This window comes from Pelophylax lessonae, assembly GCF_965119305.1.
Source record: "Pelophylax lessonae genome assembly, chromosome: 1".
NCBI classification, from domain to species: domain Eukaryota; kingdom Metazoa; phylum Chordata; class Amphibia; order Anura; family Ranidae; genus Pelophylax; species Pelophylax lessonae.
In genome coordinates, this window is record NC_138768.1 from 505,055,354 (window position 1) to 505,080,456 (window position 25,103).

Sequence of the window (25,103 nt, forward strand, 5' to 3'; positions counted from 1 at the left end):
TGCTGCACTTCGACAGAACGTGTAAACAAGCACTTAAAAACTCTTCTCCACCATTCCATTTCAACACAAGTGTAAGCGAGGCCTACAGGAGATTTATTCCGATAGACATACAGCAGCAGGACGGTGCAGCGCTGGTGAACTACATTGGCCGTTGAATGGCCAGAGCGCGCATGCGTTAATCTCGCGGCCAGGTCTGAAGTGAAAGATGCGAGATGAGAATTTCCTGTGGATTGGAAAATGTCTTGTGCGCATGCGCACCGGGGCTCGTCGCTCCAGTTGGTGGTGACCTAGTATAACCGGAAGTGACGAGGGTCCGGAATTTTCACAGGTCCGACTAAACTTTAGAACATACGTGAGCACGCTACATGGTATCGAGGAACCTTCCTCGTCAGACATGCCAGTGTCGTCACCGCCAGCTGTTCGGAGGAATTAGCTGGAGTGACGTCACCTGCTGCGCATGCTCAGTTGGTGGTATACATTTTTCGATGGGAGGCATTATTCGACAGGACATCCCTTTGTTGGGTCCATCGAAGCCTCGCCCCCATCGTTTCCTTTTGTTTTCCCCGCCCCTCTAGTAAAAAAAAAAAAAAAAAATCAATATGGCAGGGGCCTGGATGTTCCAGTGACACAATACGAGAGAATTTAGAATGCTGAAGAACACGGGCTATTTTCGGGGAGTCGAATGTCCGTTCAGGCAGGCTTGCCGGCGTCCCCACTGTCACTTCAGACACCGAGGAAGAGGGCTCCTGACTTGTGAGGGGGGAGAGGCCCGGAACGGGGCAGGTGAGAGCCTCTGGATACTATGGACTGAAAGCAGTTTTCATACTTTGTGTGTGCTGTGTACACCGGGGTGAGGGGCAACCAGCCACACTATAACCACTCACTTTCTAATAATCATTTCATATCGTTCCCATGCTCCTTGTACTGTATGTTTAGCCAGAATAGTGATTGGATCATGACAAAGGTTTTCACTTCATTTGTAACAGATTCTGTCACTTTAATGGGGAAGTGATCACCACCGCTTTCTCCCCGGGTGGGACATACTGCCCCTGAGTTTGTTCATCTGTCAGAGTGCTGCGTCCAATCGGGGAGCAAATGACCAGTCCAAAATGTTATCTTTTTAAGTGGTAGTAAAGTCATATCCGCTATTTTTACCTACAGGTAAGCTTATAGTAAAGCTTACCTGTAAGTAAAATGATTCTCTCCTAAAAGTGCACTGTTTTAGGAGGTATTCCACGGAGTAGCAGCCATTGACATCACTGGCGAATGGGCTCTGAAGGAATGGCCGTAAACAGTGACTCGGGAGTGACATCATCACTGGCGAATGGGCTCTGAAGAAATGGCCGTAAACAGTGACTCGGGAGTGACGTCATCACTGTCGAATGGGCTCTGAAGGAATGGCCGTAAACAGTGACTCGGGAGTGACGTCATCACTGTCGAATGGGCTCTGAAGGAATGGCCGTAAACAGTGACTCGGGAGTGACATCATCACTGGCGAATGTGCTCTGAAGGAATGGCCGTTCCTTCAGAGGTCTGTGCCATAAACGGTGACTCTGAGTGACGTCATCACTGACGAATGGGCTCTGAAGGAATGGCCATAAACAGTGACTCGGGAGTGACCTCATCACTGGCGAATGGGCTCTGAAGGAATGGCCGTAAACAGTGACTCGGGAGTGACATCATCACTGGCGAATGGGCTCTGAAGGAATGGCCGTTCCTTCAGAAGTCTGTGCCATAAACAGTGACTCGGGAGTGACGTCATCACTGGCGAATGGGCTCTGAAGGAATGGCCGTAAACAGTGACTCGGGAGTGACATCATCACTGGCGAATGGGCTCTGAAGGAATGGCCGTTCCTTCAGAAGTCTGTGCCATAAACAGTGACTCGGGAGTGACGTCATCACTGACGAATGGGCTCTGAAGGTATGGCCGTAAACAGTGACTCGGGAGTGACATCATCACTGGCGAATGTGCTCTGAAGGAATGGCCGTTCCTTCAGAGGTCTGTGCCATAAACAGTGACTCGGGAGTGACGTCATCACTGACGAATGGGCTCTGAAGGAATGGCCGTAAACAGTGACTCGGGAGTGACATCATCACTGGCGAATGGGCTCTGAAGGAATGGCCATTCCTTCAGAAGTCTGTGCCATAAACAGTGACTCGGGAGTGACGTCATCGTGGCTTGGCCATTTAGACGGCCGGAGTCCGTGAACCCGGCAGGAAGACCGGGTGAAGATGGCAGCCCTGTCAGCAGTGACAGCATACCACTGGAAGGCTTTGTTTAAAATGATCTTAAAGTCTTGGCTTTTTTTTTTTTTTTGATTAAAAATAACGAACCTGGTATACTTACCTAATCAAGACAAAGTAAGGCGCTGTCCTATTAACCCAATTAAGAATGTGTAAAATAACCTATAGTGCACCAGCTATATTTGTACGTGTAAGGCCCCTTTCACACGGGTGCACCGCCCGACGGAGTCCATTCTGCTCAGCGGGGGATCGATCCACCGATCCCCGCTGAGCAGGCGGATGGTAGCTCCATCTCCACTCTGTGTGCAGGGACGGAGCTGTCCGATCCCCGTTGTCCTCCTATGGGGAGATCGGATGACAACGGACTGTCTGTCTGTTCTCATCTGATCGGATCCTTCAGATGGATGGAAAATAGGGTTTCCATCCATCCAGATTTCACGGACAGGATCAGATGTCTCTGCTGGCATCCGCTGCTCCATAGGGCTGCATGGAGCATCTGATCAGGTCCGCCTCAAAAACTGACGAATGGATTGGATCGCCCGTGTGAAAGGAGCCTAAAGGCCCGTACACACGATAAGAAATTCGGAAGGGAAATTTGGTCCTGGCGACTGATCTGCCGATTTTTGGATTGTTAGTATGGTGCTTTCCACAGCCGACTCCGACTTTTTGTCTGACAAAATCCTGATGTGCAGGCTATGAAATTTTTGCCCTCCGTCAACACAACGTCCGATTTTCGTGCAGTCAGTACAGATTTCGACGGGGAAAAATCTTATGAGCAAGACTGGGCATGCTCAGAGACAAAAGAACACATACAAAGCAATCCAACACATGACATCACTTCTGAAGTAGAATTCTGTCGTACGGGAAAATTCGTATGAAAATAACCTCTTCACTTTCCACATCAGACTAGCATGCCACAAAAAACGTTCAATAGTCTGATCGTGTGTACGGGGCTTAAAGCTCAAAGGTCCATAAGCTTAGGTTCACACGGAGGCGGGTTTGAAACTTCAAACCAGCATTTCCAGTCCTACTTCGGGGGCGAATTCAAAGACATCCGTGCGGGTTCCTGCACAGTTATCTATTGAAATCGCCCTCCGAAGTAGCCAAAAGTAGCACAGAAACTACTTTTGGGAATCGGTGCAGCGTCGCACCGATTTGGATGATGCCATTGCCGGCAGTGGGCTTAAGGCAGTGTTTCTCAACTCTGGTCCTCAGGACCCACTAACAGGCCAGGTTTGCAAGAAAACTGAAATGCATCACAGGTGATATCATTTGCTGCTCAGTGATTACAGTATTCTAGTCTGCATTTCCCCAAGGTAATACTTAAAATCTGGCCTGTTAGTGGGTCCTGAGGACCGGAGTTGAGAGAAACACTGGCTTAACCACTTTACCACCGGAGGATTTTGCTGTCTTACGTCTGGGCCACTTTTTGCGATTCAGCACTGTGCAACTTTAACTGACAATTGCGCGGTGATGCAACACCGTACCCAAACGAAATTTACGTCCTTTTTTTCCCACAAACTTTCTTTTGGTGGTATTTGATCATCTCTGCGATTTTTATTTTTTGCGATATTAATAAAAAAATACGACAATTTTGAAAAAATAACAATATTTTTCTAATTTGACAGTTAAAAAATATCCAATATATTAAATTTTTGTCATATATTTAGGCCAAAATGTATTTAGCTACATGTCTTTGACAAAAAAATTCTCAATGAGTGTATTTTTAACCGCTTTAAGACCAGAAGATTTTACCCCATTCCTGACCAGGCCATATTTTGCGATTCGGCACTGCGTTACTTTAACGGACAATTGCGCGGTCGTGCAACGCTTTATCCAAATTAAATTGATGTCCATTTTTTCCCCATAAACAGAGCTTTCTTTTGGTGGTATTTGATCACCTGTGCAATTTTTACTTTTTGCGCTATAAACACAAAAAGAGCGACAATTTTGGAAAAATAACAATATTTTTCACATTTTTTTTTATATGAAATTCCCCCCAAAAAAATGTAAAAATCAAAATTTTTTTAACATATTAGGCCAATTTGTTTTCTGCTACGTATGTTTGGTAAAAAAAATCGCAATAAGCGTATTTTGATTGGTTTGCGCAAAAGTTATTGCAGCTACTAACTACGGGAAATTTATGAAATTTTTATGATTTTTTTTTTTTAACTAGTAATGGCAGCGATCTGCGATTTTTTTTTTTTTTTTTTTTTTTTTTTTTTTTTTTGCGGGACTGCGACATTGCGGCGGACAGATCGGACCCTTGACTGACATTTTTGACACTTTTGGGGGTACCAGTGACATTACTACAGTAATCAGTGCTATAAATATGCACTGTTACTGTAAAAATGACACTGGCAGGGAAGGGGTTAACTTTTATTGGTGATCAAGGGGTTAATGTATGCCTGGTGCTTACTAACGTGTGTGGGGGGAGGGGACTATGTGACACAGGCACAGATCGCAGGTTCAGCTATGCTGAATCCTGCAATCTGACCTTGCCTGTCACTTAGGAGATCCGCCCGCTTTGTTTACACAACTCCACACTCGATCAGGGAAGAGTGGCGGTTATCACCGCCGCTCCTCCCCTGGCCCGACTCCCGCTGTGACTGAATACAGCGGGAGCGAGCCTCTGGCGGCGCGCGCGCTCCGCCGAGAGAGGGGAATGTCTGGTGACGTAGGTCTACGTCGCCAGACGATAACGAGCCACTGTGCCGCGGTAGCAGCACAGTGAGCAGTGTTAAAGTGGTTAAGGTGATGACTTGCAAATTATAAAATCAAAGTCCAGGTGAAAAAAGGTGACCAATTGCCGTGCTGCTCCAAAAAAAAAAAAAAATTTGTGCCCAAATCTTCAATATACAGTGCTCAGAGTGTGAAATAAATATGTGTTCATCAGAACCATCTGGCCATCAAAGTGACCATTGAGCAGATAATAGCCAAATCTACCTCTCAGGGGACCAGGAAAAACTCTTCCAGCAGTCCCGTCTCTCTACCACTGTAATAAAATGCTCCAGGACAGGCCGAAATAATGGAGTATATAGTGTAGTAGGTTTTATTAAAATATGAAGCGAAACAGAATAAAACTTAAAGCGGAGTTCCGGCCTCAAATACCTTTAACTAAAAATACCCCTATAATACTAATCCATAGCCCTTTTCAGAACCGCTATTCTTATACTTACAAAGTGTACAATATTGGATTTTAGTCAAAATCTTACTTTTAAAAACGCTGTCTGAGCGCGGCCATCTTGGATGTGGGCATCTGAAGCCGCAGTGTAATCTGCTGTGTCCTTCTTCCTGATTTCAGGGAGTATTCTGGGAGTTCTTCCTGATTGCAGCCTCCTGGGAGTGATGACAAACTGCTCCCAGGATGCAATGCAAAGGCGGAAGTGATGTCGGTGGCCGTGGCCACAGAGGGGGGTAGAAGGAGGAAGTACAATCAAAAATGCCCTGAAAATAAGGTAAGGGACCCATGGAAAAAATTGAAAATGCCCTTGTTGATCAGCATAGCGAGCCCTCCAGGAATCACTAAAGTTGCAAAATAGGCCTGAACTCCGCTTTAAGCACTCTCATTCTCACTTAGAAAGACAAGCCTTCAACATGTGCAGCTTTGCGGCTGTACCAATGTGTTTCACACCCTTGCTCACTGCACCCAAAGCCAGCGTGCGTTCTGCTAGTAGGTACGAGCCTTATGCGCTATTTCCGGAGCCACCCGCTTACTGCTTCCGCCTAGTGGAACGCACCTTGGCTTTGGGGGCAGCGAGCAACAGTGCTAGATAGGGATGCACCGAATAATCGGCGGCCGAACATTATTCGGCCGAAAATAGAAAAAATAGCACTTTCGGTGTTCGGCCGAATAAGTCAAAAGGCCGAATAATTTTGTGCCGAATAATAGGGCTGAACGATAGTCGATATGATATTGACTATCGTTCTGTGGCCGTAGGCGATATTCATATCGCCGAGGTCACGATATTTACAGGGGGAAGGGACTCGGAGGAGGACAGGAGGACTCGCAGACTTCCGTGTTAGGCAGGGGAAGCCGGGACACTTCAGCGGTGAGCATACATACATTACTCACTCGTGCACTGCAGCCCGCCCCACACATTCAGTGAGTCTTACTCTCCTCCCTAGTTTTTTCAATGGCACATTCAGGAAGCCAATCACGCCGTGATTAGCTGCACAGCGAACCAATCACGCGTGCCTGCACACCTGATTGGTTCCGCTGTGCCGCTACTCACGGCGTGATTGGCTTCCTGAATGTGCCATTGAAAAAACTAGGGAGGAGAGTAAGACTCACTGAATGTGTGGGGCGGGCTGCAGTGCACGAGTGAGTAATGTATGTATGCGGCTGTGCTCCTTTCCAGGCTCCTACTAGTCCACCTCCAGCCTCCTACTACCACCACTATGAGAGACTGTCTGTCACTGTATAATCTGATCGAGTCCACACTGACACTGACTGACTGTCACTGAGTAATTGATGTTACCACATTAACCCTGACCTGCCCAGTGCCCTGTATCTGCAATTAAAATTTACAAGGCTGCCTGCATGCTTCCTGATTTCCATTCCCAGCATCCTTCCCAATCCCTACAGTGTCACTAACATTAACCCTATGTTACAAGGCTGCAGTGTGCACTGAATCCCATTCCCTACAGTAACATTTAGGGAGAGAGACATGAGAGGACAAGAGAGAGAGAGAGAGAGAGAGAGAAGGACAAGAGAGAGAGAGAGAGAGACACGAGAGGACAAGAGAGAGGACAAAAAATTGGCAAAATAAATGGAAAAAATGCAAAACACCGCGTTCGGTATTCGGCCTTCGGCCAAACATTTTATTATTATTCGGCTTCGGCTTCGGCCAAGAATTTCATTTCGGTGCATCCCTAGTGCTAGACACATTGTTACTGCTGGGAAGCTGCACATGTTAAATGCTTGTCTTTCTTCGTGAACATGTGAGTCCATACCTTTTTTTTCTGTTTAGATTTATATTTTTATAAAACATACTACACTATATAATGCCTTCTTGTGGTCCGCCCTGGAGAATTTTATCACAGTGCTATAGAGTGAGACAGAGCAGACTGCTGGAAGAGTTTGTCCTGGTACCCTGAGAGGTGGATTGGCTATTCTCTGCTCCATAGTCACTTTGTTGGCCAGATGGTTCTGGTGAGTGCATATTTATTTCACACACTCGGTGGAGCACTGTATATTGAAGATTTGGGCACAAAAAATGTGTTTTGAAGAGCACGGTGATCAGTCATCTGTTTTACACATGCACTTTTTTAATTTTATAATCTGCAAGTCATCACCTCTGTGGACTGTTGATTTTTACACATACAATTTTAGTTAGTGCACTATAGCTAATTTTACACATTCTTGGTTGGGCTAATAGGGCAGTGCCTTACTTTGTCTTGATTAGTATATTGTGTAGTGTTTTTGCACTATAAAAGGAGCAGCTGCATTATTGAATTTAGTGTGATACACAGTGAAAGTAGAGGTTGGCGCCCTTCATACTGATTACATGTTATACTTACCTGCTCTGTTCAGTAGTTTTGGACAAAGCAGCCCCGATCCTCCTCTTCTTGGCTCTCTCCCCAGCTCTCCTGGATTCTCCCTCCTGCCAAGTGCCCCCACAGCAAGCAGCTTGCTGTAAGGGCACCCGAGCCATTGCACTCTGTGTCAGTTCAGACCACCCCTCTCTCTCTCTCTCCTCATTGGCTCCCTAACTTTGATTGACAGTAGCGGGAGCCAGTGGCGCCTACTGCTGCCAATGAGAAGGGAGAGTCTCGGACAGCTGAGTCTTTCGTACAACTTTGCTGGATCGAGAGGGGGCTCAGGTAAGTATTAGGGGGGCTGCTTCACACAGGTTTTTTGTCTTAATGCATAGCATGCATTAAAATAAACCTTCTGACTTTACAACCACTAAGGCTCCATTCTCACCTGAACATACTGGAATGCCGGGTAGAATCACGCGATTCCGCCCGCAGTTCCAGAATCACAGCAAAACACGGAATGAGTTTGCAATGGCATTATTTCTTAATGGCATCCCAAACGTGGTGTGATTTAGCCAAAATTGTCGAGCAAAAATACACACTAAATCGTGGCAGAAATTGCAACATCAAAAACACTCCTGGCTCTGTGCCAAAATTTGGCACTTAAGCTTTTTAGGTGCATTTTTGGAGCGGAGGGAGGCCCATTCAAATGAATGGTGCTGCTCAAAAAACACGCCACAAAATAGCTTTAAAAAAAAAAATAAAAAAAAATTGCGGTGCACTAAGTGTCGCTGCACTAAGGTGTGAATGGAGCCTTAAAGTGTTACCAAACCCACAACAGTAAAATCGGTATACGCAGTAAAGCATGCTTGGTATACTCGCTGTGGGACCTAAGGGGTTAATCCTCTGCATTGTGTAAAAAGGCTTCTTGATATTGTATGCGCAGATCCTCCCCTTCTTGCATTGCCCCAAAACATGTCTGGATAAGGCAGTTAGTGGAGTCAGTCTGCACATTCTGAGCCGGTTCACACTGCCACTACCATAAGGTCGCCCCATGTCTGAGCGACTTTTTACCGCAATTTTACCGCGACTTGTGAATTATTTTGCACGACTTTAATGACAGACGACTTTGTGTTTGGCCAATCAGAATATGATGTGTTGTGACCTAATTCCCCTTTTCTGTTTTTTTTTTTTACTCATTTCCTCATTGCCCACCAGTGCCAGGTATCAGTGTCCACCAGTGCCACTGCCCACCAGTGCCACGTATGTGTCCACCAGTGCCACTGCCCACCAGTGCCACGAATCAGTGTCCACCAGTGCCACATATCAGTGCCACGAATCAGTGTCCACCAGTGCCACGTATCAGTGCCACGAATCAGTGTCCACCAGTGACACTTATCAGTGCCACGTATCAGTGTCCACCAGTGACACTTATCAGTGCCACATATCAGTGTCTATCAGTGCCACATATCAGTGTCCACCAGTGCCACGTATCAGTGCCACGTATCAGTGTCCACCAGTGCCACGTATCAGTGTCCACCAGTGCCACGTATCAGTGTCCACCAGTGCCACGTATCAGTGTCCACCAGTGCCACGTATCAGTGCCACGTATCATTGCCACTAATCAGTGTCCACCAGTGCCACGTATCAGTGCCACGAATCAGTGTCCACCAGTGCCACGTATCAGTGCCACGAATCGGTGTCCACCAGTGCCACGTATCAGTGCCACCTATCAGTGCCATGAATCAGTGTCCACCAGTGCCACTTATCTGTGTCCACCAGTGCCACTCACACAGACCAAGCAGAGATAATGGAATATATATACCATTTTTTTTATATATATATATATATATATATATATATATATATATATATTAGAGCTGCACGATTCTGGCAAAAATGAGAATCACGATTTTTTGGCTTAGAATGAAGATCACGATTCTCTCACGATTCTCAAAATCCGCCGCTGGGACCACACTTATGTTAAAGCAGACCGTCCGCCATTTAAAAGAAAAAAATACCGGGGTTATTGCAGCTATCTACTGCCATAACCCCGGTATTTAATGTCAAAATTCCGACGTAAATACACAGTGGGCGGTCCGTAAATGGTGCACTGCAGGCATAACTCAATGGCACCCAGACAACATTTATTTTCTGTGTGCCCTGGCCTGTACCCACCATAACATTGTGATGAGGTAGGTTGTGGCGCTTTGTGTAAAGAAAAAAAAAAAATAGATATGCTGAATTTTATGCAACAAAGTCACCGCACACTTCACTGCATGTCATTGTACATTAACTTGATTGAACCATCATCTTGTAATGTGACATTTCAAAAAATAAAAATGAAAAAGTGGGAGAAACTTTTGTGAGTGTATATCAAATTATTATTTTCATATATATAATATCATAAATAACATAATATAATGAAAATAATAATTTCATTTATTATATTATATTAATAATTCACAAGTCAAACTGCTGAAAAGGTAGTGTTATGTGCAGAAAATGTAATCCCTAAAAAAAATTAAATGTGTATTATAATGTGTGATGGAGATTATATATATATATATATATATATATATATATATATATATATATATATATATATATATATATATATATATATATAATCTCCACACATTATAATACACATTTAATTATTATTTTTTTTTTTTTTTTAGGGATTGCACCCCCTCCTTTCCTCCCCTCCTCTGTCGATTACCTCATGATGGAAAGCTCATCATGCTATGTGAGGGCTGGAGTGCAGCGTCCATGAGGCTTCTGAAGGTACCGCCCATCAGTGGATGCGGTCTCTCACTGCTGGCGTCAGTTCCTGTATCGGTGGCGACGCCGCCACTTACGTTCCAGGCTGGCTCCACTGTGGCCGACTGCCTCTCCTACCCCGCCCCCAGAATCGCCGATAGTTAGAATGGAGATGGTATAGGGGGGTGAATCGAGATCGCGATCCTAAAACGATTAATGGTGCAGCTCTAATATATATATACCATATATGCATGGCTGCAATGTTGGGAATGCCTGGCTAATCTCTTTCTTCTTCCTGGAAAGTCTGATAACAAGTCGCTTCAATTAAGATAAGGAGGCGACTCCCATTAAAGTATATGGGACAGGTCGGATCACAGGTCGCCTCAAAGTAGTACAGGACCCTTTTCTGAAGTCGGAGCGACTTCAGTAGTGCCAATTAAGACGGCACTGATTGGTTAACATTGCTTTTGTTATGTCAAGCGACCTGGGGCGACCTGGGGCAACACAAGTTGCCTCACAGGTCGTGCTAGTGTGAATGGGCTCTCTCAGTTTGGTGTTTATCATTAGAGATTTGTTCATTTTTTTTTTTTCTTGGGATAGTGCTTGTGGTCGGCACAGGGCCAATCTACACTGTCCAGAGGGTAAGGGGGTCCTTGATCCTGATAGGAAAGCTCAGTGCAGTATCAAAACTCCTTCTACAAGCTTTATCGGGAACTGATAGAAGTCACAAGACTGCTTTAGTGGATATAAAAAGTCTACGCACCCCTGTTTAAAATGTCAGGTTTCTGTGATGTAAAAAAAATGAGACAAAGATAAATCATTTCAGAACTTTTTCCACCTTTAATGTGACCTATAAACTGTACAACTCAATTGAAAAACAAACTGAAATATTTGAGGGGGAGTAAGTAAAAATAAAAAAACTAAAAAAATTTGGTTGCATAAGTGTGCGCACCCTCTTATACTGGGGATGTAGCGGTGTTCAGAATTAAGCAATCACATTCAAACTCATGGTAAATACGAGTCAGTACACACCTGCCATCATTTAAAGTGCCTCTGATTAACCCCAAATAAAGTTCAGCTGTTCTAGTAGGTCTTTCCTGACATTTTCTTAGTCACATCCTACAGCAAAAGCCACGGTACACAGAGAGCTTCCAAATCAACACAGGGATCTCATTGTTAAAAGGTATCAGTCAGGAGAAGGGTGCAAAGGAATTTCCAAGGCATTAGATATAGAATGGAACACAGTAAATACAGTCCTCATCAAGTAAAGAAAATATGGCACAACAGTGACGTTACGAAGAACTGGACGACCTTCCAAAATTGATGAACAGACAAGCAGAAAACTGGTCAGGGAGACTACTAAGAAGCCTACCGCAACATTAAAGCAGCTGCAGGAACATCTCACAAGTACTGGCTGTGTGGTACATGTGACCACAATCTCCAGTATTCTTCATATGTCTGGGCTAGGGGTTAGAGTGGCAAGACAGAAGCCTTTTCTTACGAATAAAAACATCCAAGCCTGGCTAAATTTTTCAAAAATACATCTGAAGTCTCCCAAAAGAATGTGGGAAAATTTGTTATGTCTGATGAAACCAAGGTTGAACTTTTTGGCCATAATTCCAAAGATATGTTTGGCGAAAAAACACTGTACATCACCAAAAGAAGACCATACCCACAGTGAAGCATGGTGGTGGCAGTATCATGCTTTGGGCGGTTTTTCTTCAGCTGGAACAGGGACCTTAGTCAAGGTAGAGGGAATTATGAACAGTTCCAAATACCAGTCAATGTTGGCACAAAACCTTCAGGCTTCTGCTAGAAATCAGAACGTGAAGAGGAAGTTCATCTTTCAGCATGACAACGACCCAAAGCATACATCCAAATCAACAAAGAAATGCCTTCACCAGAAGAAGATATACGTTTTTTTGGAATTGCCCAGACATGAATCCCAACTGAACATCTGTGGGGTGATCTGAAGGGGCTGTGCACAGGAGATGCTCTCGCAATCTGACAGATTTGGAGTGTTTTTTCAAAGAAGAGTGGGCAAAAATTGCCAAGTTAAGATGTGCCATGCTGATAAAGACTCATACCCAAAAAGGCTGCTGTAATAAAATCAAAAGGTGCTTCAACAAAGTATTAGTTCAAGGGTGTGCACTCTTATGCAATCATATTTTAGTTTATTTTTATTTCCCTCTACCTAAAAGATTTGTTTGTTGTTCAACTGAGTTGTACAGTTTTTAGCATACATTAAAGGTGAAAAAAGTTCTGAAATTATTTATCTTTGTCTCTTTTCGCAGGGGTGTGTAGACTTTATATATCCACTATATACACTGCTGATGTGAAAAGGTATGTAGAAGTTTATATTTGCTAAAATAATTGCATTTCCATGTTCTGTGTACTGTCGGAGACCAGATATAGTGAATGCAGGGTCCTGGGTTTAGTAACACTAAGTTAAGTCTCTCATAATGTGCTAGTATGCAATGCTTACTAGCACATTGTGACATTGCCTTGCAGGGTGCATTTTTTTTTTTTATTTATCCTTCCAAAGTTTACCACTGCTAAAAAAAAAAAAAAAAAAAAAAAGTTGGTATGCTTCTCTGCTCTGTGCAGTGGTTTTGCATAGAGCATCCCTGGTCCTCCTCCTCTTTGGACTCCCTAACAGAGTGTCCTTGGCTCCTCCCCCCGCCAGGTGCCCCCCCAATAGTAAGTCTCTTGCTATGGGAGAACTTGAGCAGGCTTGCTCCCAAGCTGCGCTCCTGTAAATGGGATTCGCACACAGTGTGGGTCGGCCTGCGTGTGGGTCGGCCTGCCTGCCCCCCCCACTCTTTCCTCATTGGCTCGCTGGCTGTGATTGACAGCAGCAGGGGCCAATGAAAAAAAGAGAGACCCGGGGAGCTGCAGCTCACATTGTACATTGCTGGATCAAAATCAGGCTCAGGTAAGTATGAAGGGGGGGCAGCATCTAGAAGGTTTTTACCTTAAAGGATAAGTTCACCTTTTAACAAAATTTTATATATATATATATATATATAATACAGTAAAACTGCAGGAAAGGGCACTGGGGGTCAAACTAATGTCAATTTATTTTATTTTGTAATGTATTCCAATAGGATTACAATATATCAGTGTGTTTGTGTGTTTTACTTTTCACTTACCCTCCTTAGTCCTCCCCTGGGGTGGCGAGGCTATCCTTCAGTGTGGGTTGTTATGTGGTTATGGGCTGGAGGGGGGGGGATAGGAGCGCGCCGCCGGCGGCTCACATTGATTTTTCTGAGGACATGTACCTGGAGGTCCCGGGAGTCGCGCAGTCGCTATGTGGCACCGCCATTTTCTTGTGGATGGCTGCTATGGAGCTTGGCGGCCATGTTTGTGTAGCCTGTCGGCAATGTTTCTGTAGTTTCCCAATAAAGTTCATGCGACTGTCATTTTTCTCGTGGACCTGTGGAGCAGTGTTTGGCGGTGGGCCTCTAGTGACAGTGCCTGTGCTTCCTCTTCCTTTTCCTTTCTGATCGCCGCACAGCATCCAGCTTGGCATTCTGTGTCCCTCCTGAGTCTGTGGCGGTGAGTCCTTACGAGCGTCCAGTCTCCCTCTTTCTGCTGTAACAGCGCCTGGTGCACTGGGACGTGTGGTGACACTTCTGCAGCCGTGGGGGTTATTTTACAGCGATTTTTTTTTTTTTTTTTTTTTTTTTTTTTTTTCTTCTTCAGAATTTGCTGACGTTCCCTGAGTTAATCATGGAGTCCCTGGAACATGTGTCACCACCTAACCCACTCTCAGAAGCTGTGGGACCCTCTAGGTCACAGTCCGCCGTGGTGGCCATGATGACAGTCCTACAGTTACTGGTGTGCAAAGTTGATATGGCCCTTCAAAAGAGGCCTAGCAAAAAGCACCCCACGCCATCACCTGTATCTTCTACCTCCTCAGATTCTGAGGTTGATTTGGCGGACGCGAGTCAACCTGCTTGGTCTGCTCCCATGCACCCTGAGTGCTCTGACGGTGAGGATGAGTCCTCTTCCACTAAAACCACAGAGGGAAAAAGCGCTTGTAGAGTCACTGATTGTATCAATGCGGGAAAATTTAAAATGGGAGGACATAGCTAATGCTGCACCGGTGCAATTTGGAACCCGCAGACCATCCAAAGTGACTAAGGTGTTCCCTTTTCCTGCCTATTTCGACGATATTGTCGCAAGTCAGTGGGGTTCCCTGAAACGCATGGTTTGGATACCTAAGCCTTTCACTAGGAGGTATCCTTTTGAGGAGTCGCTTTTGAAAAAATGGACAGTTCCACCAGTGGTGGATTCTCAGGTTTCTAGATTGAATAAAGCAATACTGCTCCCCATCCTATAAAGACCCAGTGGACAAGAGAGCTGAGTCTCTTGTCCGATACCTTTTTTACCGTGGCAGGTTCAATTTTGAGGCTGGTGTTTGCCATAACCTTGTTCTCCCAGACCATAACAGAATGGTTTGCTTCTGCCCCAGGATTTGGAAGGGGGTCAGCATTCTCCTGAGCTGGCGGATCAGTTGGTACAGGGGTTACAGTATATCTGTGATGCCTCTCTTGATGCGGCCCATTTGGCCTGCAGAGTGTCTGTGACAGCTGTGACCCTTCGCCGCATGATTTGGCTGAAATACTGGTCTGCAGACCAGGCTTCTAAAAAGGTGCTGACTGATCTCCCTTTTGTAGGAGACCGCCTGTTCGGAGCTTCTATGGAAGAGATTATGAAAGGTCTTACAGGAGTTAAAAGTTCTCTGCTTCCACAGGTTGCCAAGAGCAAAATCTGCCTGTAATTTCGTGGGAAGTTCCAAGAGACCTTGGTCTGGTAAGCCAAAAGCAGGTTCCGCTGGTCCCGCAAACAAGTCCTCTTCTAGACAAGTCCTCTTCTGCCTGAAGGGGGGCCCCCAACCATGTCTTGGGTGAGGGGGGGGGGTGTCTTTTTGTTTTTTCCAGACCCGTGGACCTCTTTCATTCAAGACAAATGGGTCCACAAGTTGATTCGGTCAGGTTACAAGATCGAGTTTCAGTCCTTGCCTCTGGCAAGGATCTTTCCTTCCAACTTGCGTCTGTCCCCGGATCGGTTGCAGGGCCTTTTTGGGGCGGTACAGGATCTACTCTCTTAAGGAGTAATTGTACTGGTTTCAGATTCGGAATGTTTTAGGGGGGTTTTATTCAAACCTGTTAACTGTTCCCAAGAAGGAAGGCAAGGTCCGTCCAATCTTGGATCTCAAGGCCCTGAACCGTTTTGTGCGGCTTCAGAAATTTCGGATGGAGTCTATTCACACAGTAGTGGCATCCCTTCATCAAGGGAACTTTTAGGCCTCTATCGATATCAAGAACGCTTATCTCCACATCCCAATATATGTTGGGCACTAGCGTTTTCTTCACTTTGCCATGGACGTGGAGCATTATCAATTTGTGGCGTTACCCTTTGGTCTCGCCTCAGCTCCTCGGGTGTTCACGAAAGTTTTGGCCCCGGAGTTGGCTCCGGTGTTGGCCTTGCTAAGACAGAGGGGGATCGTGGTACTGGGGTACCTGGACGATATCCTTCTGCGAGCACAGTCTCCGTCTGTCTTACAAGACGATATGGACATCACTGTGCGAACTCTGCAAGAGTTTGGCTGGAAACTGAATTTTCAGAAATCAGCTCTGACTCCGTCCAACAGATTGGATTACCTGGGCCTGACTCTGGATTCAGCCTAAGACCTGGTGTTTCTTCCAGGGACAAAGAGAAGATCTTTTGCCTCAAGGACCGATCTTCCATTCTTTACGGTCGCTGGCTTTAACAGCATGGCTATTGAAAGCCAGGTACTGAAGGACAGAGTGTTGTTGGATTCACTAATTCTTGCACTGTTAATAGGAAATCTACTTCGAGGAAGATTTATCATCGAGTTTGGAGGGCATTTACTTGGTGTGTGGCTCGGTCTCCCCGTACCTTTTCGGTGTCCTGTCTGCTGGAGTTTCTACAACGAGTAGATCAGCATTTGGCCCTGGGCGCCATCAAGGGTCAGATTTCCGCTTTGGCAATCTTTTTCCAGCGGCCTTTGGCCTCCAGTTCCCTAATTCACACTTTTGTTCAGGGGGTACACCACCTGCCTCTTCCGGTTAGGTCTCCCTTACCTCCATGGGACCTCAGCTTGGTACTGTCAGTTCTTCAAAAACCGCCTTTTGAAAATATTTGTAAACTTCCTCTGTCTACCCTGTCACAGAAGGTGGTCTTCTTGGTGGCTATCACTTCTGCACGCAGGGTGTCGGAGACGGCTGCATTGTCCTGTCGAGCACCTTACCTGATGTTTCACAGGGACAAAGTGGTGCTTTGTCCCTGTCATTCATTCCTTCCTAAGGTTGTATCGGGTTACCACTTGAATGAAGACATTGTGTTGCCTTCCTTGTGTCCTAAGCCGAAACATCCTAAAGAAATTGCTTTACATTCCCTGGATGTGGTTCCGGCAATCAGAGTTTACCTGGCGGCAACTGAATTGTTCGGAAAATCGGTTTCCTTGTTTGTTTGTCCATCCGGATTGATCTCGTAAGGGGCAGGCCACATCTGCGGCGACCATTTTCAGATGGATCGTGCAGATGGTGGTGCAGGCCTATTCCATTAAGGGTCAAGTTCCTCCTTTCCCTGTTAAGGCACATTCTAGGAGAGCGCTTAGTACTTCTTTGGCCTTCTAACACAAATTCACAAAGTTTTACAAGGTGGATGTACTAGCATCTGCGGATGCTGCGTTCGGCCGCAAGGTTTTACAAGCGGCTGTTGCAGAGGCTCCTGCTTCTTATGGGTGTATTTTTTCCTGGTAGGTGAGCTCCAGTTGTTCTTGGTTGAGCTTATGGTTTACCTGGTTGGCTAAGTTTAGCCCTTTTGGTTTATTGCTGTGTTTTTTCCACCCCTCATGTTGACACTGCTTTAAAACGTTCCAAGGGTCAAAGAAGATACGGAGCTGTGTCAGTCAATGAAGGAAAGAGAACTGGATTTTTGTCCTACCGTAAAATCCTTTTCTCTGATGTTCATTGACGGACACAGCACCCACCCCTCTGTTGAGTTTGGTTATGTATTCTTCTGACACTGTTTGTTACAAAACTGAAGTCCTATTGCAGGAAGTGGGAATGTACCCCCTGGGACTGCCCTATAGGCGTAGTCAATTATTTTCCGCCTAGTGTCCTACTCTTAAGGAGAGCAGCATAACCCAAGGGTTAAAGAAGATATGAAGCTGTGTCTGTCAATGAACATCAGAGAAAAGGATTTTACGGTAAGACAAAAATTCTTTTTTTTTTTTTTTGTTACCTGCAAAAAAAAAAAATGTGCATTATTTTTTTTCCAGAAAGGGAAACTAGCCTTTAAAGCTTTTGCTGCCAGGCCATGTGCTTCACTTTAGGACCACTCACATTGCTGCTACTGCGGCAATGTGGCACGATCCCGTCCAGCGACGTAGACTTACGTCGCTGGACTCCTCCCCCTGTAGGCGGCGCTCGCGCGCCGCCGGAGGCGCGCTCCCGCTGTTTTCAGTCACAGCGGGAGTCGGGCCAGGGGAGGAGCGGCGGCGATCGCCGCTGCTCTTCCCCGATCGTCGGGGAATCTAGTTTGGAGATCCGCCCGCCTGTGTAAACAGAGCGGGCGGATCTTCTCAGTGACAGGGAGTGACAGATCGCAGTGTTCAGCATAGCTGAACATCCGATCTGTCCCTGTGTCACTCAGTCACCTCCCCCCACACATGTCAGTAAGCACCAGGCATACATTAACCCCTCCCTCTCCAATAAAATTAACCCCTTCCCTGCCAGTGTCATTTTTACAGTAACAGTGCATATATATAGCACTGATTACTGCAGTAATGTCACTGGTAACCCCAAAAGTGTCAAAAATGTCAGTCAGGGGTCCGATCTGTCCGCCACAATGTTGCAGTCCCGCAAAAAAAATCGCAGATCGCCGCCATTACTCGTTTAAAAAAAAACACCAAAAATGACAGAAATCTTTCCCTTAGTTAGTAAACGCAATAACTTTTGCGCAAACCAATCAAAATACGCTTATTGTGATTTTTTTTTTTTTTTACCAAACATATGTAGCAGAAAACAAATTGGCCAAAAATTTAAAAAAAATTTGATTTTTAAAATTTTTTGGGGGGAATTTTATATAAAAAAATGTTAAAAATATTGTTGTTTTTTCAAAATAAACGCTCTTTTTATGTTTATAGCGCAAAAAGTAAAAATCGCACAGGTGATCAAATACCACCAAAAGAAAGCTCTGTTTGTGGAAAAAAAAGGACGTAAATTTCATTTGGGTACGCACGACCGCGCAATTATCAGTTAAAGTCGCACAGTGCCGAATCGCAAAAAGTGGCCTGGACGTAAGACAGCAAAATCCTCCGGTGGTAAAGTGGTTAAACTTAGCTGGCCAGGTCATTTTTGCAATTTTTTTCATTGCTTTTTTAATTTTTCCCCTACAGATTTCAGAGTTTGTTAAAGACCCACAAACCATATATTTTCTGAAAGCACGTGACCAGTAAACTGCAAATAAGGTGCTATTGACTTTTAGGGCACAGTAATATTTGCGCAAATGTTTATCAAAACAATATTTTCGCTAAAATTACAAGAAAATCTTTATTAGAAATAAAAACACAACCCGTGTTACAGAATTCCTAACAAATATAAAAGCTAACCTGTATTGAGTTTATAAATAACCACTATTTGTAAATTTTAGATTGCGCTTTTTTGTGAAATGGTGAAAATCAAACATGCGCAAAAATGGAAATATCCACATTTCTCAAAAAATCTAGAGGTTTTCATTGTTCCCTTTACAGCTTTTAGAGTTTAAGACACCCCCCCCCCAAACCATATATTTTCTGAAAGCACATGACCTGTAAACTAAAAAGAAGGTGCTACTGATTTTAACACCCTTCAAAATTTTCTCTTATTATGCACTAAAATCATTATTAGAAGATGCAAACACAGCAAATTTTACTGCTAAGTTCCTTCTAAATATAAAACTAAGCTAAATCTGTATTGAGCAAATAAATAACAAATATTTGTACATTTTAGATTGCGTCATTTTGAGAAATGGTGAAAATCGGACGTACGCAAAAGATTCTCTAAAAATCTTGTAAAAGACCCCCAAACCATATATTTTCTGAAAGCACATGGCCAGTAGCATAAAAAGAATGTGCTGCTAATTTTTAAGGTGCAATATTTGTCCAAATGTTTATTAAATATTAAATATTTTCACTAAAAATACACTAAAATCATTAATTGAATGGATTCATACATGGCAAAATGTACAAAATTCCTACTAAATATAAAAGTTAAATCTATATCGATTTAATAAATAAATATTTGTACATTTTAAATTGCATCTGTAGTCATGGTTTCCAGGTGTGCCTGCTGAAAGGTTAGTCTCCCCACTGGCTCCTGTGAGAGGCTTCTTATAGGGCGGTGGAGGAAACCCAATCAGGGGACACATCCAGGCTTGTAAATACCCCAGGAGGCAGATTGTGCTGCAAATGATTCTGGGAGTGGGTATAAGTTTGGGGGTGGCACATGACACAATGTCTTTGGTGGGAGCAGAGTCCCAGGAAGGAGAGTGTGGCTGTCTCTCCTCCTGTCTGAGGAAGGTGGATGTCTCAGGGTGTCGCCTGTGTCCAGAGTGAGCTGAGGGGATCCGGTGTGCCGAGAGCCTGCGGCGACAGAGAAGGGTCCAGTCCCAGGAAAGCCTACACAGGTCGTGAGTACTGAGGATTGCCCCTGGGGGTCTGCCTGAAGTTAAGAGGGGACCACTCCGGAAGAGGTTCTGGGATCCAGTGTCAGCTAGTTGTAAAGGGGGTACCTAGGTTGAGGACCCTGAATCTACAGAGGGGGTAAATAGTCAGTGGACCCTGAAGAGTTCCAAGTAAAGGGGGGTACCTGCAGTTGGGCCCTGAACTGTGTAGAGTGTCTCAATTGCAAGTACAGCTATACAGAGTTCTACTTCATACTACCTCAAGCTGGTCAAAGCGGGGGACAGTATTCAGTGACTTCTACAGCACAACAGTGTCAGAGTTCTACAGTTCTCAGTCCTGGATCTTCTGGACTAATAGTGGAGGATTCAGCACTTCTGTGTTCTACAGGATATTCACAGTGTTAGTGAGTGTTGGCTGGCGCCGGCTGGCGTCAAGGAAGGGCCAACGGCATTTTTCAGGAGTAAAGTCCCACATGTAATTAGTTCAAGCCTCAAGGAGTATCCCACTCATTCCCTTCTCCCATCCCCTTTAAATCAAAAAAAAATCACAAACAAAAATGCCGGAGTTGTCGCTGCTTCAGTTGTCACACCCAGGGTCGCAGCTCGCATGGACTGGAGAGAGTACCGGTACTAATGGCAGATCCACATCAGGCCACAGGCCTGGAAACCTTGCTATACACCATTTTGTTAAATGATGAAAACTGAAGGTACGCAAAACTGTAACTAAAAACAATTTTTCTCTTACGTCCTCCGACAGTCGCCGCCTCTTCATATTCGTCACATATGGGGTATTAGACTTTGCTCCGAAGGAGTAGCTAGGCAACAGAATATGTTAACAATAAAGCTTTAACATATCCCACCCTCAAGGGGTGGTCCCCTCAGTCAATACCCTCCTACTTCCTGCAACCATATCTCAGTTTTAATGTCTAGCTTGTCAGGAGTGGCTGGCTCTCTCTGTGCTGGGACTTTTTGTCCCAGACTCTTTCTTCTTTTTGATATTTTGTTTGAGTTTTCTCTCTACCTTTACTTAGCTGTTATTTTTGTCAGCATTAGTTAGTTCTTCGGACGAAGAGGATCATGCGGACTGGGTCTCGGGCTGATCCCCCTGGTCGCAGGTCGTGGGTCAGTGGCTTCCCAGTCTGCCATCGAGCGTTCAGCCAGGTAACGCTCCTGGCACGGTGAACGACCCATCCCTGTTCGGTGCAGGGATGATTGGTGAGGTGGCTACCTCACCGGACGCTGTGCGGTTTCTGAACCGCCATTGTGTGCGTCTTGAGTAGCGACTCTCCCTGCCTCATGTGCAGCGGCTTGTTCGCCTGTGCGGGTTCCCCACGCCATGTGAGGTAAGTGTATCTATGTGGGGACCTGTCTGTCTGGGGGGGTCTCAGTCTGGGACTGTGTAACCTGCCTTTAATCACACTGCTTGTCTCCCTATCTCTCGGCTGCATGCTGTGGGCTGCAAGGGGGGGGGGGAGCTGTATGACACTGAGTATGTCAGGCTGGGCAGTGTGAGGAGCTGTGTGCTGTGGGGCATGTTTTTAATGGCATGTTGGGGCATATACAGCGATCGCTGCGGCGATCTAACATGTATCCATATTATGGGATGATATTGTGTGTGATTTTATGCACTGTGGAGCGGCGATTTCGGCGCCAAACGGCGCCATTTTACCGGCGCCCGCTCCGGCCGCATGGTTTACATGCACGGCGGCCATTTTCTTGTAGCCTCCATAGGCTTACATAGAGCGCCCTGGCAGCATCACTTCCTCTCTCCTGGAAGCACCGATCGAGGCAGCAGCAGCAGCGGAGTCTCCTCAGGTTTTATCCTTCTATTCCTGTGTTCCATTGCCTGTATTCAGTCTGTATATTCCCTGTGGGGGTCTCATTGTGCCTGAGTGTGGTGCGGTGGGCTGCGCTTGCCGCGCTTGCTGTAAGGGGGCAGTTAACCCTTGGTTGTCTGGCATACAGGGGCAATGGATTCTCAGGAGGGCAAATTTCCCACAGTCTTGGTGGAAAGCCAGGGGACCGCTGTTTCCCCCCCAGGGGGGGATTTGGCCACTATTGTGGCTGGCCTTGCTGCACAGGTGCAAATGCTGGTGGCTGCTCAATCTACTAAACGGCCCAGAGTTGCTCTGTCCTCTGATTCTGAGGGTGAAGGTGATGGGGCTGTTCTGGCGGGGACCCCCCTATCGGGGTCCCGCTCCTCTCTGGATCTAGTGGGGTCTGAGGTAGAGGCTGAAGTTGAGGGGGTTGATAATTCTCCCCCTGGCTCGCCTGAAGAGCTTGCAATCATGGATGAGTTGATTGCTTCCATTAAGCAGACGCTACGTTTGCAGGACGAGGTGTGTCCCCCAGCTGCCTTGGCGGCTTATGGGACGCAGAGAAAACGCAGGACGCCGCAGGTCTTTCCCTGCAATGCTGATTTTCAGCGCGCTGTTAAGGACCAATGGCGCGATTTGCGCAAGCCTTTTGCGGTACCAAGTAAATTTAAGCTGCGTTATCCTTTCTCGCCTGCCACTGATGAACGGTGGTGTGTGCCTCCGCCAGTAGATCATGCTATTGCGGTTTTGAACAAAGCCACTGCGATCCCGGCAGAGGGATCCCCTATTTTCCGTGATGCCACGGATAGGAGACTGGAGTCTCTTGCCCGTCATACTTATTCTGTTACGGGTTCTATGCTTAAGGCTCTGTTTGCTTCTCTCATGGCGGCCCAGGCGATCGCAAGTTGGACGCAGATGCTTAGGCGCGTCCTAGTGGCCGATTCGGCCTCAGCGGCGACCCTGGATATGGTGGATCAGATCCACCAGGGTGTCATGTATCTGTGTGATGCGGACCTGGACCTGATTCCGTTGGCCGCGCGTGTGCACAGCGTGGCGGTGTTGTCTCGCCGCCTGGTTTGGTTGAAATGTTGGTCGGTGGACCAATCTTCACGTAAAACCTTAGCCAATCTGCCTTATGATGGGTCTCGCCTTTTTGGGGAGTCCCTGGATGTGTTGATTAAGGGGATTACTGGGGGTAAGAGCACTCTCTTGCCCCATTTCCCCAAGGCTAAGGGGGCTTCTGGGAAGAAGCATGCTAATTTTCGGCCCCCTCAGGGGTCCTTTCGTGCCTTTCGGCCGCACTACAAGGGCAAACCGTTCAAGGGCCAGGGCTCTCAGAAGAAGCCCTGGTCTGGAAAACAGAAGTCCGGCCAATCCGGACCTGCGGCCCATAACAGTTCGGCCTGAAGGGGCGCCCTCACCCAGTTTTGGGGTGGGGGGACGCTTGCTCGGTTTTCTTCAGCCCTGGTTGGCCCGTGTGCGGGACAGATGGGTTCTGGAAATCGTTCGATCTGGTTACAAGATCGAGTTTCTCTCTCGGCCAGAGAGCAGATTTTTTCCCTCAAATCTACAACTGTCTCCAGAGCGCCTGCGGGATCTGCGCCTGGCGGTGCGGGACCTGAGGGCTCAGGGAGTGGTGGTTCCGGTGCCTCATCGGGACAGATTTCGGGGGTTTTATTCCAATCTGTTCACTGTGCCCAGAAAGGAGGGCAAGGTTCGTCCAATTCTGGACTTGAAAGCTCTGAACCGCTCTGTGCGGGTTCGCAAGTTCCGCATGGAATCCCTGCGCTCGGTGGTGGCTGCCCTGGTTCCGGGGGAATTCATGGCCTCCATCGATTTGAAGGATGCGTATCTTCACATCCCCATATTCGAGGGTCATCAGAGATACCTTCGATTTGCCATTGCGGAGGATCACTACCAGTTCGTGGCGTTGCCCTTTGGGCTCGCCTCGGCTCCGCGGGTCTTCACCAAGGTGCTTGCACCGGTTCTGGCATTATTGAGAGCCCAGGGCATTTCTGTCCTGGGGTATCTGGACGACATTCTGATTCGGTCTGCGACCAGTCAGGGTCTGGAGAAGGACCTGTCTGTCACGATGCAAACTCTGCAGGAGTTCGGTTGGACGATAAATGTTCCAAAGTCGACTCTGAGTCCGTCGGTTCGTCTTCCCTATCTGGGAATGATACTGGACTCGGTGCAGGCGAAGGTCTTCCTGCCGGAAGACAAACTCAGGACTCTTCAGGAGGAAGTCAGGTCCCTCAGGGACGTTCCGAACTCGTCTCTGCGGACGTGTATGAGATGTCTGGGATTGATGGTCTCGGCTTTCGAGGCGATTCCTTTCGCGCAGTTTCACACGCGGGGTCTCCAAGCGGAGATCTTGTCCAAGTGGGACGGGCGACCTCAATCTCTGGATCTTCAGATCTCGTTGAGTCATCGCACCAGGGAAAACCTCCTGTGGTGGCTCCAGTCCCCGTTGGTGTCCGGGGGCAAGTCGTTTCGTCCGATCTCGTGGACGATAATCACCACGGATGCCAGCCTGTCGGGCTGGGGTGGTGTTCTGGGCGTTCTGTCCGCCCAGGGGACCTGGTCGGAGGGGGAGTCTTCCCTCCCGATCAACATTCTGGAATTGCGTGCGATAAGGCTCTGTCTTCATCGCTGGACGGACCGGCTGCAGGGCTGCCCGGTTCGGGTGCAGACGGACAATGCCACGGCGGTGGCCTACATCAACCACCAAGGGGGCACCAGGAGTGCCCGAGCGGCTCGAGAAGTGGCCGACATTCTGTCTTGGGCCGAGACTCATGTCCCGGCGATAACGGCGGTTCACATTCCGGGAGTGGAGAACTGGCAGGCGGACTATCTGAGTCGCCAGACCCTGGATCAGGGGGAATGGTCTCTCCACCCGGCTGTCTTCCAGATGTTGTGCGCGAAGTGGGGTCTTCCAGATGTGGACCTGTTCGCGTCTCGCCTCAACTACAAGGTGAAGAGGTTCGTGGCAAGGACGCGCGACCCTCGGGCGGACGCGTCGGACGCGTTAGTGGCCCCGTGGCATCAGTACAGGCTGATGTACGCGTTTCCACCGATTCAGTTGCTGTCCCGGTTCCT

At 46.8% G+C, this 25,103-nt stretch overlaps 1 protein-coding gene across 1 annotated transcript in view; it reads left to right on the top strand.

The window, feature by feature from the left end:
• The first annotated feature begins 562 nt into the window (after positions 1–562).
• The window catches only part of REXO1 (RNA exonuclease 1 homolog), a 420,363-nt gene continuing 395,822 nt past the window's right edge, over positions 563–25,103 (top strand). The window contains exon 1 of the mRNA XM_082243284.1: positions 563–783. Coding sequence (XP_082099410.1) covers positions 648–783 — 136 coding nt within the window. The 5' untranslated portion in view covers positions 563–647. The remainder of the gene's footprint in view (positions 784–25,103) is intronic.